Source organism: Lycium barbarum, chromosome 7, assembly GCF_019175385.1.
Source record: "Lycium barbarum isolate Lr01 chromosome 7, ASM1917538v2, whole genome shotgun sequence".
Classification (NCBI taxonomy): Eukaryota; Viridiplantae; Streptophyta; class Magnoliopsida; order Solanales; family Solanaceae; genus Lycium; species Lycium barbarum.
The window spans coordinates 122,517,622-122,531,831 of NC_083343.1; the positions used below are offsets into that span (position 1 = coordinate 122,517,622).

A 14,210-nucleotide genomic window follows, 5' to 3' on the forward strand; every position below is an offset into this window, starting at 1 on the left:
AGTTTTCATCAGAGATAAGTACATATTTCCTCTGTTTCAATTTATACGACACAATTCAAATTTTAAAAGTCAAATTATTATATCTTGATCGTAAATTCAGACATAAAATCTCTAAAAATTTTCAAAATAAAATTTATATATTTAAAAATTATGTAAAAAATAATATAAATCACAATAATTAATAATTTAAAATATTAAAAGATATATGAAAACATTATGATAAAATAAGTTCGTTTGACTCTTGTAAACCGATAGCGTCATATACACTTCACATAACACACGAGATTTGTAAATAAAATACATACTATATTTAGAATTTTCCTCAAATTTTGACTATTCACTCCTTTTGGCACGCTTAAACAATTTCACCCTTTTTATCAGTCCCATCACTACAGCTGCTCCCTAACCCCACTAACCCTTCACCATTTACTACTACTTTTTTCTTCTTGAAATTCACGAAATTTCATTATGATTTCTTTTCTTCTATCAAAATCTCGAGAAATATAATAATAATAATATATTCAGTATAATCTCACAAGTGAGTCCGAAGAAAAAAGAGTGTAGCATACCTTATAGCGGTTGTTTTCAAAAGACTTCAGCTCAAGAAAAAATATGACAAAAAAAATTAGAAAAGAATTAACGAAAGTAAAAAAAACCCATAACAAAAAATCTTGAGAAATACATTAGTGAATACTTTTATTTACTGTACCTTATAAAATTGAATATATCATACCTTATAAAATTAATCGAGGTGAGTATAAGTTGATCCGAACATAACATCATTTACTCCAATTTGACTTTCCCAATCACTACAGCTGCTCTCCCCTCACCCCTCACCCCACCCCCCTACCCCACTCCCTCCTAACCCTTGACCTCTCACTTCAACTTCACCCAGCTGCTCTACAGACCACCACTGTCTCTAACTACAACCTTAAACACTCTACTTTCCTCTTTGTATTATCTCCTTATTTCATGTCTTCTATTTTCAACTTAACCCAACATTCTTGAAAACAAAAAAATGTCAGCATTCTTGAATGATGAGTTGTCCAAGAAAACATCAATTTTTGGTTTACACTTATGGGTAGTTGTTGGAATTTGTGTTGGTGCAGCAATAGTACTAATTCTCTTCCTTATTTCACTTTGGTACACTTCAAAACGTAACAATAATCCAAACAACAGTAACAATCCCCAAATTACTGAAATCAAAGAGATCCGAATTGACCCAAACCCGGTTCTTGATCCAAACCCACTTCCAGAACCCGAAAAAGAAACACCCCAGAGAATCCAAATTGAGATTGGTAATAATAAAAATGGGAAGGGTCATCATTTGGTTAAACCTGATCGGGTCGGGTCGGGTGGCGGGTCGGGTCATGGGAGTGGGGAGCAGGGTGGTGGTGGGATTAGTGGACCTGAGGTTTCACATTTAGGGTGGGGTCATTGGTATACTTTGAGAGAGCTTGAGATTGCTACTAATTTTTTTGCTCATGAGAATGTTATTGGTGAAGGTGGTTATGGTATTGTGTATCGTGGTGTTATGGAAGATAATAGTTATGTTGCTGTTAAGAATTTGCTGAATAATAGGTGAGGTTATTTGAACTTGTTTTGCTTTTTTTTGTGATGCTTGATTGAAGTTGTGTTCTTTGTGGTTATTTTGTATGCATAGTGCAATTTGCTTATATATAGATGCTAATATGTTTAGGTATGTCACATGCTTTTTGCATGAATATCACACTTAATATGCCATTTCATGTTAAGTGTACTGTATGCATTCTTGCTCATGAATCCAATTAGAATTTATACTTATTAGGCGTTTGGTCATAGATTCCAAATATTTTTCATTTGTGAAGTTAGAGTTGGAAAACATGTTTGGAGCTCTTTCCAAATTTGGAATCCAACTCCAAGTTGGATTTGAAAATTTTATAAACCAAACACTGATTCTGAAATAAAGTGAAAAATTATTCCGGAAAAAAGTGAATAATTTTCATGGCTAAACGGCTCCTTAGTAGGTTCTGAGTTAGTGCAGTTTATTAGATATGTATACATTTTTAAAAAGTTTGCAAATGTACATGGTCTGAGCTGAAAGTGATGGGTTCTGTTAAACGAGCTGTGAATGGCTAGATCTGCAACTGGATTTTGGTTCTTGATTAGTTAAATGCAAGCTGGAGTTAGATGGGTAGTTATAGGCTTATTTGATGAGAAACATGTCCGTTTTTTAGTTCTTTAATTTTTTCCATGTGACATTCTTTTCAGGGGACAGGCAGAGAGGGAATTTAAGGTAGAAGTGGAAGCAATTGGTCGAGTTCGGCACAAGAATTTGGTGAGGTTACTTGGTTACTGTGCTGAGGGAGCTCACAGGTATTTCGTTTTCATTAGTCTGCAATTTGATTTGATCAATGTTTGTCTTAGTTGGACTGGACAGAGAGTTTAAGAAAGTAAAAAAGACTTTTGAACCTTATGGTTGTTAACTAAAGATATGTATAATGTACCAAAATGCCCTTTAATCTTGTGGTCTTAAACATGCATTGTGGAATGTTGAAATTAAAGACCTGTCAAATTAGGAAAGAGACATTCTTTTTAAATGGATTAAAAAGGAAAGCAAGACAAACAAATTGAAACATAGGGAGTATTACATTTGTGTACTTGTAGTTTATAAGGATTGCTTAGACCTACAACTGTGCTGATTTGAGTGTTGGGAATTGGGATTACTCAAGATAATTCAATGCTTTTTTCAGGATGCTTGTTTATGAATATGTGGACAATGGGAACTTGGAGCAGTGGCTCCACGGAGATGTAGGGCCATACAGCCCTCTTACATGGGAAATTCGGATGAACATAATTCTTGGAACAGCAAAAGGGTATAAACTTGCTGGTCTTTGGGATGTTTAAACTTCTAGTTTTTCATTTTGGGCAGTCATTGTTATCTAGATTGTGTTAATATGGAAAACTAAAACTGACAATGAATGCAGGTTGACCTATCTGCATGAGGGCCTCGAACCCAAAGTAGTTCACCGTGACATCAAGTCGAGCAATATTTTGATTGATAAGCAGTGGAATTCAAAAGTATCTGACTTTGGTTTAGCTAAGCTTTTAGGCTCAGAGAGGAGCTATGTAACTACAAGGGTTATGGGAACATTCGGGTTAGTGCTAGATATCAAAAATCTACTACTCCCTCCATCCCAATTTGTGACAATTTTTCCTTCTTAGTCAGTCCCAAAAAGAATGACATCTTTGTATGTTTAGTAATAATTTAGTTTTAAACTTTCCTGAACTTTCCTCCTAATGAGATGATTTGTAGCCACATAAATTTCTATGGCTTGTTTTAAACCACAAGTTTCAACGTCCTTTTCTCTTAAACTCTGTGTCCATGTCCAGTAAAACACCTTCACATAAATTGGGACAGAGGGAGTAGCATTTTCTGTTGTTTCTAGTGTTGAGGCAACCATGAAAACTGAATTGCTAATCTTCTTGTTTCTCTTATCAGCTATGTTGCTCCAGAATATGCTAGTACTGGCATGTTGAATGATAGAAGTGATGTTTATAGTTTTGGAATTCTTATCATGGAGATTATTTCTGGAAGGAATCCTGTGGATTATAGCCGTGCTCCTGGAGAGGTTTGTTCCATTTATCTTAACCGTTCTGTTTTAAGAAGCATCTTAAATCTCGTGTCTTGTTTAGTTCTGACTTTTGCAATTGATCTAACTCTCAGGTCAATCTGGTTGATTGGCTTAAGACAATGGTTTCTAACCGGAACTCTGAGGGTGTTCTGGATCCCAAGTTGCGTGAGAAGCCTTCTTCTAGAGCACTAAAACGTGCCCTTTTGGTAGCATTGCGTTGTGTAGACCCCAACGCTCAGAAAAGGCCAAAGATGGGCCATGTGATACACATGCTTGAGGCTGATGATTTTCCCTTCCGTGATGTAAGTTTGAGCTTTTCCTATTTAGAACTGCATGCCTTTAAACTATCATATATTACTATTCATGAGGCTTAGCATGCAATTTGGTTCCTGGTATCTTGCTTTCTTGATGTGTGGTAACCTCCTTTCTATAGAAGAACCCAACTTCTCTCTTATTTATTAAGTGAGGAATAAAGAACATATCCTCTAGAAGACGGAATCAGTGTTATCAAAAGTGAAAAGTGCAAAAAAGCTCTAAGGTCCGTAGGGGATTTAAGCAAAAAAATGCAAACAAAGTGTGGTCTTTAATTAACAAAGGCGCAAATGGAGAAAAAAATACAAATATGTATGTTTAGTCCGAGACTAATAATACTCCCCTGTGTTCAAAATAAGTGTCCACTTAGCCTTTCTATTTTGGTTCAAAGTAAGTGTCCACTTACATAATCAAGGAGGAATTAACTTTATTTTCCATTTTTTTTCCTATTTACCCAAGGCAATAAATAAGCAAGGATCTTATTAATTGAGGGTAGTTTAGTCAAAATTTTTTTTTTTTTTTTTTCTAGGAGTTAGTGTTTTCTTACGGGGTGTGAAAAAAAGGCTAAGTGGACACTTATTTTGAACCGGGGGGAGTAATAAGCATGAATTACAAATATATGGACAAAGAAATTGAAAAGTAAATAACAATAAAGTAAAATATCAATTGTTTAGTGTTGCCTCTTACAGTGTTATCAAAAGCGAAAAGCGCAAAAAAGCTCTAAGGTCAGCTGGGGCTTTAAGCGCAAAGCGCAAATAAAACGTGGGCTTTAATAAAAAAAATCGCAATGGTGCAAAAATACAAATACAAATATATATATATATATATATATATATATATATATATATATATATATATATATATATATATATATATATATAGTCCAAGATTGATAATAATAAGCATGAATACAAATATATGGACAAAGAAATTGTAATAATATTACGATAAACTGAAATATCAATCCATCTAGTGTCACCTCTCCAACAGAGGCTCATTGGCAAGGAAAAGTATGTCTTAGAGCCTTGATGATGACACTGAAGCGCACATAAAGCAAGGCGAAGCGCTCAACATGTTTTGAGCCTCGCTTTAGAGCTTAAGCGCGCCTTTGATAACACTGGCCTCTTATAGAGACGCTCATTAGGAAGGAAAAGCATGACCGAGAGCCTTGATGATGACACTGGAGCGCACATTAAGCGAGAAGCGCTCAACATCTTTTTCCCCTAGCTTCAGGGCTTAAGTGCGCGTTAAGCCTTTTACAACACTGGACGGAAGGAAGTGAATTGAGTCTAATAAGCACTAAACTATTAGAGTGTATCTATTCTGTAATGAAAGTCATGTATCTGCTTTCCCGGAATGAGCATTCAATGCATGCCACATTCTCCGCTATTGCACTATGCTTGTTACACACAGATTGAGTAATGGGTCATTCGGATACTGAAACTTAATCTAATCTCCCTCTCATTTTATAGTACTAATCAAATTGATTGTTTTACAAACTAATTTTAGAAATCTGATCAAAGATCTGATATCAAGTTTAGTAATATGAAGTTGAAACTTTGCTAGGAAGCTGTATTAAGTAGTAATTGAATCACCTATTTATTTTCTATCAATCCTTCAAAAAAATAATACATTGCTTCCCTCCTTTAAGTAACTGTGTGATTCATACAGGAGCGAAGAGGTTCAAGAGAAAATGGACGTCCACATCATGATGGAATGAAAGAGAGCGTAATGGATAAGCGCATAATTGAATCAGGTGATAGCAGTGGATATGAAAGTACTGTTCAAACCAATCGATCTTTGTTGACAAAGAAAGAAATTGATGATGACGAGTAGCCTGGCCAAGTGGGCTAAAAGGTCAACTTAAAACTCTAGTTTCTTTTGCCTTTCACTTTGGAGCTGGCGAATGTACATACGATTCACTTGTGCAAATTCAGCACTCGCTTAGGTTTTGTAGAGTAGCTCTTATTGTTGTTGTATTTAGTTGCTTGCAATTTTGTTAAGAGCATAGCTCTTTTTATTAGTATATAATTAAATTTTCATTTCACTCTTCTAGTTGGATGCACTTTCCAAATGAAAAGAAATGATTAAATTATATTTCCACAAACTCATGTAACAATCTCCTTTTAATTCCTTGTATCAGTTAGGTCTTCCATGTGAGGAGATGATGAAATTGATATGAGGAGAAAGTAGTAGTAGTAAGATGTTGCCTATGTTTTGCCTTGTATGGATTTTACCATGTTCAAGAAAGTGAATACACCATCTCTTCCTTGTATCTCTTTAACTTTGGACTTTTCATTTTGCTCTTACTAAGATGCTCTTGTAATGGTAGAAATGTCAGAGACATGTTTAATATCATAAGTACTATTAAAGATACTTTTGATATGTGCCAAAAGCCTTCCTTTCTTAATGCCTATTCAAATACTGGAGTGTTTGCTATGATGCTTTGGTTTATGAGTTGTGATATATGTGGATGCTGGGGACTTGTGGGGGGGGGGGGGGGGGGGGGGTTCTACAAAGAAGCAATAGAGGAAGCTGTCTTTTGCTTGGCAGTGACCAGAGATACTGTTTGACAGCTAGAAGTGGGCACACATTATGGATTTTGGACCCCTCACTCACTTATTGTGTTTTCTGGTGTTGTCTCAAGGGAAAAGTTCATGAGGGTAATTTTCATAGTGACTAAGTCAAGGGCCCTACAAATCAATGATTATTTTGGCACTACAAATTAATGATTATTTTGACTCTCTGCATACCAAGGAGTGTAGATAGTTTGAAGTGAAGATGTAGCTGGAGTTTCATTAGCTGCTTCTGTCTTTGAGGAAATAGTTCTTCTCCTCCTTTCTTTTAAACTTGTGGTTATTAAGGGCCTGTTTGGAAAGCCACCCAGGTAATTGGAACTGAGTGTAATTACACAATTTGGTTTGTTTGTTTGACCAAGTAATTACACAGTTAGATGGAAATTGAGTGTAATTGATAGGGTGTAATTACACTCTCCAATTCTCAAGGAGGGCTGAGAATTGGGTGTAATTACACCCTGCAATTTCAGGGTTACTTTTTAGTTTCTTTCTTTTTTGTTTGATTTTAATTTCTTTTCTTTTTTGTTTTATTTTAATTTCTATTCTTTTTTAATTTCTATTATTTTAATTTTGTTAAATATATTTTTCTTTTTATATATTTATCTTTCATTTCCTTTCTTCTCAATTCAACCTTTACTTCTTGTGGTTCCATATAAATGCTCGTATTTTTTATTTATTTAGCATAACCGTGCTATTATTTTAATTTTTGACACTACACCTCTTAATATTAGAAAGAATGAATCATTAACAAACTTGACATATAATGAGTGACGTTATTAAAGTAGAATTTTATTATGAATGAGGTTATAGACTTTATTTTTCCTTTCTTTTGAATTATATTTATTTAAGTCATGTTGGAACTTACTTATGAAATGTTGAAATTTGACATAAGAGTATTATGTTAAACTTTTTCTTTTGGATTTTGAATTTAGGTTATATTTTCGATTTTGAATTTATTTGTTTTAGTACTATTGACTTGTTATTTCACATTGTATGTTGTTTATTTTTCACTTACAGTTGATAGATTTTTTTTTTTTCAAACATTTGAATGATGTTACGGCATTATAATTATATATTTTTTTTGTTAAACATCCCATCCATGTTCTCACAAAAAAAGTCTGCTTTTAAGTTTTATAATTAATTAAAAATATATATCAATTATTTTTTACAATATTAGTTACAAATATATGATTATTAATTAATATATTTTCAAGAAACAATGTGTTATTAAATAACCAATTTAATATCATTTATAACGGCACATGTTTTTTAATATTAATTTTAAATTTTTGATAATTTTTTTTAAATTAAACAAACCGTATAATTAAACTTGTGCAACCAAACAATACGCTTGTAATTATACTATAATTACATTATGACAAATAAACAGGTCGTTGTAATTATATTACTGTGTAATTACTACTCTAGTAATTACACCAATTCCAATTACCACGTGGCTTTCCAAACAGACCCTAAAAGTTCCCTGACATTCTTTGGGCCAGCTAATAAACAAGGAGTGTAGCTTTTCTTTTTCTGTTGTCATTTTATGCTATGTTTTCTGTCTTCTATCTTTAACTTCTTTAATGTTGTCAAAGGCGCACTTAAAGCGGTTTAAGCCCTGAAGCGAGACGCAAGACATGTTAAGTGCTTCGCTTTGCTTAGCGGGCGCTTCAGAGTTATCATCAAGGCTAAGATATACTTTCCTTGCCCATGAGCCAATCTTGAAGAAACAACACTAAACAATGAATATTTCACTTTATCGTAATTTTTTTGCCCATATATTTGTTATTCATGCTTATAATTATTAGTCTTGGGCTACACATACATATTTGTGTTTTTTCTCCACTTGCACCTTTCTTCATTAAAGGCCGTGCTTTACTCGTGTTTTGCGCTTAAAGCTCCAATGGACTTAGAGCTTTTTTGTGATTTTCGCCTTTGATAACATTGGACTCCTTTCCAAATAAAAGGAGAGTTGTATCATCAACATCTTATTGCCATAGCTTCTTTTGGTGCTAACTTCTATGTAGAAGGGCTTTGTTTTTGTTGCTTCAGCAATAATGTAGATATTATCTGGAAATAGGCTGGCTCACTTTACATGGACAACATGTATCATGTTAGTGCCATTATGATGAATTTCCTGTTACTTACATCAAGTTACCATCAGTTTAATTGTCTTGCTGTTTAACTTCTTCTTATGGGATCATTATATGTGATAATAGTGGAGTATTCTTTGTGCACGAATGGCATGGGAACCTTCAGTTCCTGTAAGTTCGTGTTGACAAGTACTGGAGATGATCCAGCAACCTACAAACTTGATTGTTGCATTGATGATCAAATAAATCAAAAAATTAGTATCTATCTTTCCAAGATTGTCATTCACGAACTATGTAATTTAATTAGCTTCACTAAGAACATAATTTCTCTATCTATAATTAAGTATGCATCATTCTGAGAGATTAGAGAAGATAATTGTACTTTTTTTCTTTTCTTTTTGGCGTTTTCCTTCAATTATTAGGAAGATGAAACCATTCACTAAGGTTGGGTAAGCTTCAATCACCAACACCCTTTGCGGTCGGCTATATAAATATTCTGCTTTCATTATTGGTGAGCTTGATGCAGAAAATTACTAGTGTCGATTCTTGAATTGAAATGACTTTGATTAGGGAAGAGAGGAAAAAATATTTGGAGATAATACCAATGGCGACAATATATCATGTCAATATTCAACATCGGTACAAAATCAGGGCGGAGCTAGAAGTCGACATACGGGTTCGGTACTTCGACTGAACCCAATATCTCTCGTTCAAATTCTTCTATGTTTGTATTAAGATGGTCATAACTTTGCACTCGGACGTCCGTTTTACGCGTTTTTTTTTTTTTGAACTTGCGTATTTTTTCGAGATCTATGCGGACAAACTGCCACAAGGCAGTTTGGCCGAGCCGATTTTTAAAAAAACAGCTTTTATCCCATTCAATTTCAATTTTCCCCCAAATTGGCGTGAAATTTTCAGTTTTATTTACTTATAAGATGATGATACGCAATAGATTTCAACGTAAAAATCTTGGGGTAATGTAGCTGTGAATGTCAATTTTACTTATGCGGTTTCAATTTTTGAAAATAAAGCTGACTAATTTTCTCGACATATAAAGTTGACTAATAAACGAAATACAAAAAAGAAAAAAAGAAAAAATATACTATTTCATTGATATACCAACGAAATGCATCAACGAAATGCAATATATATATATATATATATATATATATATATATATATATATTCCAATTTCGTTTTGATATGAATGAAATAAAAAAAATTTCATATTTCAAATAAAATAAAAGAAATAATATATATATATATATATATATATATATATATATATATATATATATATATATATATTTATTCCTATTTCATTGGTATATAAACGAAAAAAAATAATTATTTTCCTATTTCGTTTTTATATAAATGAAATACAAAAAAAAAAATATATATTTATCCTATTTCATTGGTATATGAAATATATATATATGTATTCCTATTTCGTTTTTATATAAACGAAATGAAAATAAAATTATTTTCCTATTTTTTTATATAAACGAAATACAAAAATACAAAAAAAATTATTTTCATATTTCGTTTTTTAATAAACGAAATACAAAATTGTTTTTTTACTATTTCGTAGATATACCAACGAAATGCAAAATATATATATATATATATATATATATTTTCCAATTTCGTTTTTATATGAACGAAATTAATTTTTTTTTTATCCTATTTCGTTTTTTAATACACGAAATGCAAATATATAATTTCTTATTTCGTTTTTTTATTCACGAAATGCAAAAAAAAAAAAAAAATGTTGCAATTCGTTTATTAATTCACGAAATGCAAAAACAAAATAAAAAAAAATTGTTGCATTTCGTTGATTAACTCACGAAATGCAAAAAAAAAAAAAAAAAAAAAAATATTTGTTGCATTTCGCTATAAGTGTAGCGAGATGCAACAAAAAAATGCGGCTATGAACAGTGCTTGTGTGGGTATTTCGTTGGATAACCAACGAAATACCCATTGTGGTATAAAAAAAAAAGGCAGTCTATTTTGGTCTAATGGCTGCAAAAATAAGTCATTTTGGCTCCGGACTCAGACTCTTAACTTATAGACGACAATAACATACCCAGTGAAATCTCACTAAGTGGGGTCTGAGGAGGGTAGAGCGTACGCAGACCTTACACCTACACTATAAAAAAAAGTGTAATTTGCGGAGGTTGAAAGTGGCAATTCGCGGGGATTTTAGCCTCCGTTAATTGCTCGAGGAGGCCAAAACCCCAGCGAATTGCAACTTTCAACCTCTACAAATTACCCATTTTTTTGTAATGCTACCTTGGGAGGTGGAGAGGTTGTTTCCGGTAAATCCTTGGCACAAGGACAGACAACTCAAATCAGTGTAAACAAGCAATGGCAAAAAAAGATTCGTAACTCCATATAGACACAACCCGAAAATTCTTAAATAGTCAAATTAATTAACCCAAAAAACGAACTCAAGAAAATTGAACCAATTCGAACCTTATTTGATTTGGATTTTGGCTTTCCTTTCCAAAAATCCAAACCGAATTTTATTAATCCAATCTGAACTGCCCAAGCGCACCCTTAGCTTCCCCTCATAAGTGTAAAGAGCTTATATATTCTCCCTCCAGATGAAAAATGTTTTCCTTAATCAATATTTTTGACAATATAATTTACTTCTCAAAAATATTTTCATCATACCAAAAATTCATAACAAATTTTCCTTGCTTTTCTGCATTTATAGACATAATTGACTTCAGGTCTTGTTAGATATCAATTTAAAATTCAGGTAACTGACTTGCTGGTAGAAACATTTTGCATGTTTTTTCTTCTTTCATAATGATAGAACTGACTGAAGTGACTCTTAATCAAATAATTTTCTTTTTACTATGTTCACACCCCCTTTTTCTCCCAAGAAGTTTCTAAAAAAGAGTCAGTAGTAAAAGTTGGAACTTTTTTGTTTACTGCTTTTATAACAAGTTGACCTGAAGTCTTCTTAAACACCAAAATTCATGTTACTAGTGGAAACCTTTTCCAAGATAAAAGTCTGGTGGTACCAAATGTTTTTTTGTCTTATATTTAACGAAAACACATGGGTGGTTTCCAATTACTTTTATTTATAAAAAATTATAAGTTTGTATGCAACGTTTCTCATGATTATTGCTCTTATTAAGGCAATTAGAGCCATAATTCTCCTTCTTCCTATTCATTCTCTTTTTCTTTTTTTATCGCTTGCAAGGATCCTAATGTCACTCTCTAAATGTGAAAAGAATAATAAAAGAAATAATAAGATATAAAAAGGATTAAGAATTTGAAAATGTGGAAATTGAATTTGGCTAAAGGACAAAACCTCGTTTGGCTCAGCTAAATAAAGTAGTTTTCAGCACCAAATGCTGAAATCAATATTTAACTGCTGAGATTGATTTTATGTCTAAACAATCAACGTAGAAAATATTCTACATTCTGCTTTGAGGTCGGCTATGTAAATATTCTGCTTTCATGATTGGTGAGCTCGATATAGAAAATTACTAGTGTTGATTCTAGAATTGAAATGACTTTGATTAGGGAAGAGAGGAAAAGGTATTTGGAGATAATACAAGTGGCGACAATATATCATGTCAATATTCACCATCGGTACAAATTCAGTGCAGAGCTAGAAGTCCACATACGGGTTCGGCGCTTCGGCTGAACCCAATAACTTTAGTTTAAATTCTATGTTTGTGTTAAGAAAGTCATTAAGTCTATACAAAAATTAAATTCAAAACTCAATTACTAATACCTAATATCATTATCTTAGATTTAGAATTCTTAACTATGAAAGCAACTGATAATTTGTCTTGAAAAAGAAGAAAAGATTATATGCCACATGGGACAAGACTCACATGCCGGGTGATAAGAGGCATGCCCATTTCAGAGAATCAGTTCGGATTCATGCCGGGGCGCTCGACTACAGAAGCCATCCATCTTGTGAGGAGACTGGTGGAGCAGTATAGGGAGAGGAAGAAGGACCTGCACATGGTTTTCATCGACCTAGAAAAGGCTTACGACAAAGTGCCAAGAGAGGTTTTATGGAGATTCTTGGAGGCCAAAGGTGTACCTGTAGCGTACACTAGGGCGATCAAGGACATGTATGAGGGAGCCAAGACCAGGGTAAGGACAGTGGGAGGAGACTCGGAGTACTTCCCAGTGGAGATGGGGTTGCACCAAGGATCAGCTCTTAGCCCATTTTTATTTGCTCTAGTGATGGATTGTCTGACGCGGCGAATTCAAGGTGAGGTGTCATGGTGTATGTTATTTGCGGATGACATAGTCTTGATCGACGAGACACGCAGCGGAGTGAACGCTAAGCTAGAGGTCTGGAGACAAACTCTGGAGTCTAAAGGATTCAGAGTTGAGTAGGACCAAAACAGAGTACATGGAATGCAAGTTCAGTGACGTGACACATGAGTCTAGCGTGGAAGTGAGGCTTGGTACCCAGGTCATCCCAAGGAAAAGAAGTTTTAAATATCTCGGGTCTATTATACAAGAAAATGGGAATATTGATGATGATGTCTCACATCGTATTGGCGCAGGGTGGATGAAATGGAGGCATGCTTCAGGAGTGCTGTGTGATAAGAAAGTGCCACTAAAACTTAAAGGCAGGTTCTACAAAGTGGTTGTGAGACCGACCTTGTTGTACAGGGCAGAGTGTTGGGCAGTCAAGAGCTCTCATGTCCAAAAGATGAAAGTTGCGGAAATAAGAATGCTGCGATGGATGTGTGGGCACACCAGGCGAGATACGATTAGGAATGAAGATATCCAGGATAAGCTTGGAGGAGCATCAGTGGAGGAGAAGATGAGGGAAGCGAGGCTGAGATGGTTTGGGCATGTGAGGAGGAGAGGCAGAGACGCTCCAGTGCGGAGGTGTGAGAGGTTAGCTATGGATGGTTTCAGAAGAGGTCGGGGTAGGCTGAAAAAGTATTGGGGAGAGGTGCTGAGACAGGACATGGCGCAGGTTCAGCTTACCGAGGACATGACCCTAGATAGGAGGTTTTGGAGGACTCAGATTAGGGTAGAAGGCTAGTAGGTAGTCGTTGTTTCAATCTATAGTCTATATATTGCCCTTTGTTTCTTGCTACTATATGTGGTTTCTTGTACTTCGATTATCTTTTTTATCTGTGGTAGCTATTGTTCCCTTTTTTTTTCCAGACTGCTTTATTCTGACTTATTCGCTTTCTTTAGTTTCATTTGCATTCTGCTTTGAACTGCTTGTGCTTATCTAACATTTCTCGTTGTGATTTCTCTTGAGCCGAGGGTCTTTCGGAAACAGCCTCCCTGTCTTCCGAGATAGGGGTATGGTCTGCGTACACTTTACCCTCCCCAGACCTCACATTGTGGGATTTCACTGGGTATGTTGTTGTTGCTGTTGTTGGGACAAGACTCACATGGTTCGCCCATAATAAGTGGCCTTTGTATTAAGAGATTTTGTATGATTCGAAAAATAAGTCAATTTTAGGAGAATACTCTCTTGGTGATTTTGATATTCGATTGTGAAATGAAGAGTATTTTTAAAATTCTTTTATTTATTAAAGATTGATCAGAGTATAACAACCAAATGGTGTTTTTAACTTTTTATAAATATTGACTTGTAAAGATTGATA

The 14,210-nt window shown here is 34.2% G+C and overlaps 1 protein-coding gene across 1 annotated transcript; it reads left to right on the top strand.

Annotated features, from left to right (window-relative positions):
* The first annotated feature begins 855 nt into the window (after positions 1-855).
* Positions 856-6,210, top strand: LOC132604091 (probable serine/threonine-protein kinase At1g01540). The gene is made up of 7 exons (XM_060317423.1): positions 856-1,581; positions 2,251-2,355; positions 2,733-2,855; positions 2,967-3,137; positions 3,482-3,611; positions 3,707-3,916; positions 5,598-6,210. Exons 1-7 carry the CDS (start codon positions 1,019-1,021, stop codon positions 5,760-5,762), a joined length of 1,467 nt encoding a protein of 488 aa, XP_060173406.1. The 5' UTR covers positions 856-1,018; the 3' UTR covers positions 5,763-6,210.
* Positions 6,211-14,210: the final 8,000 nt, after the last annotated feature.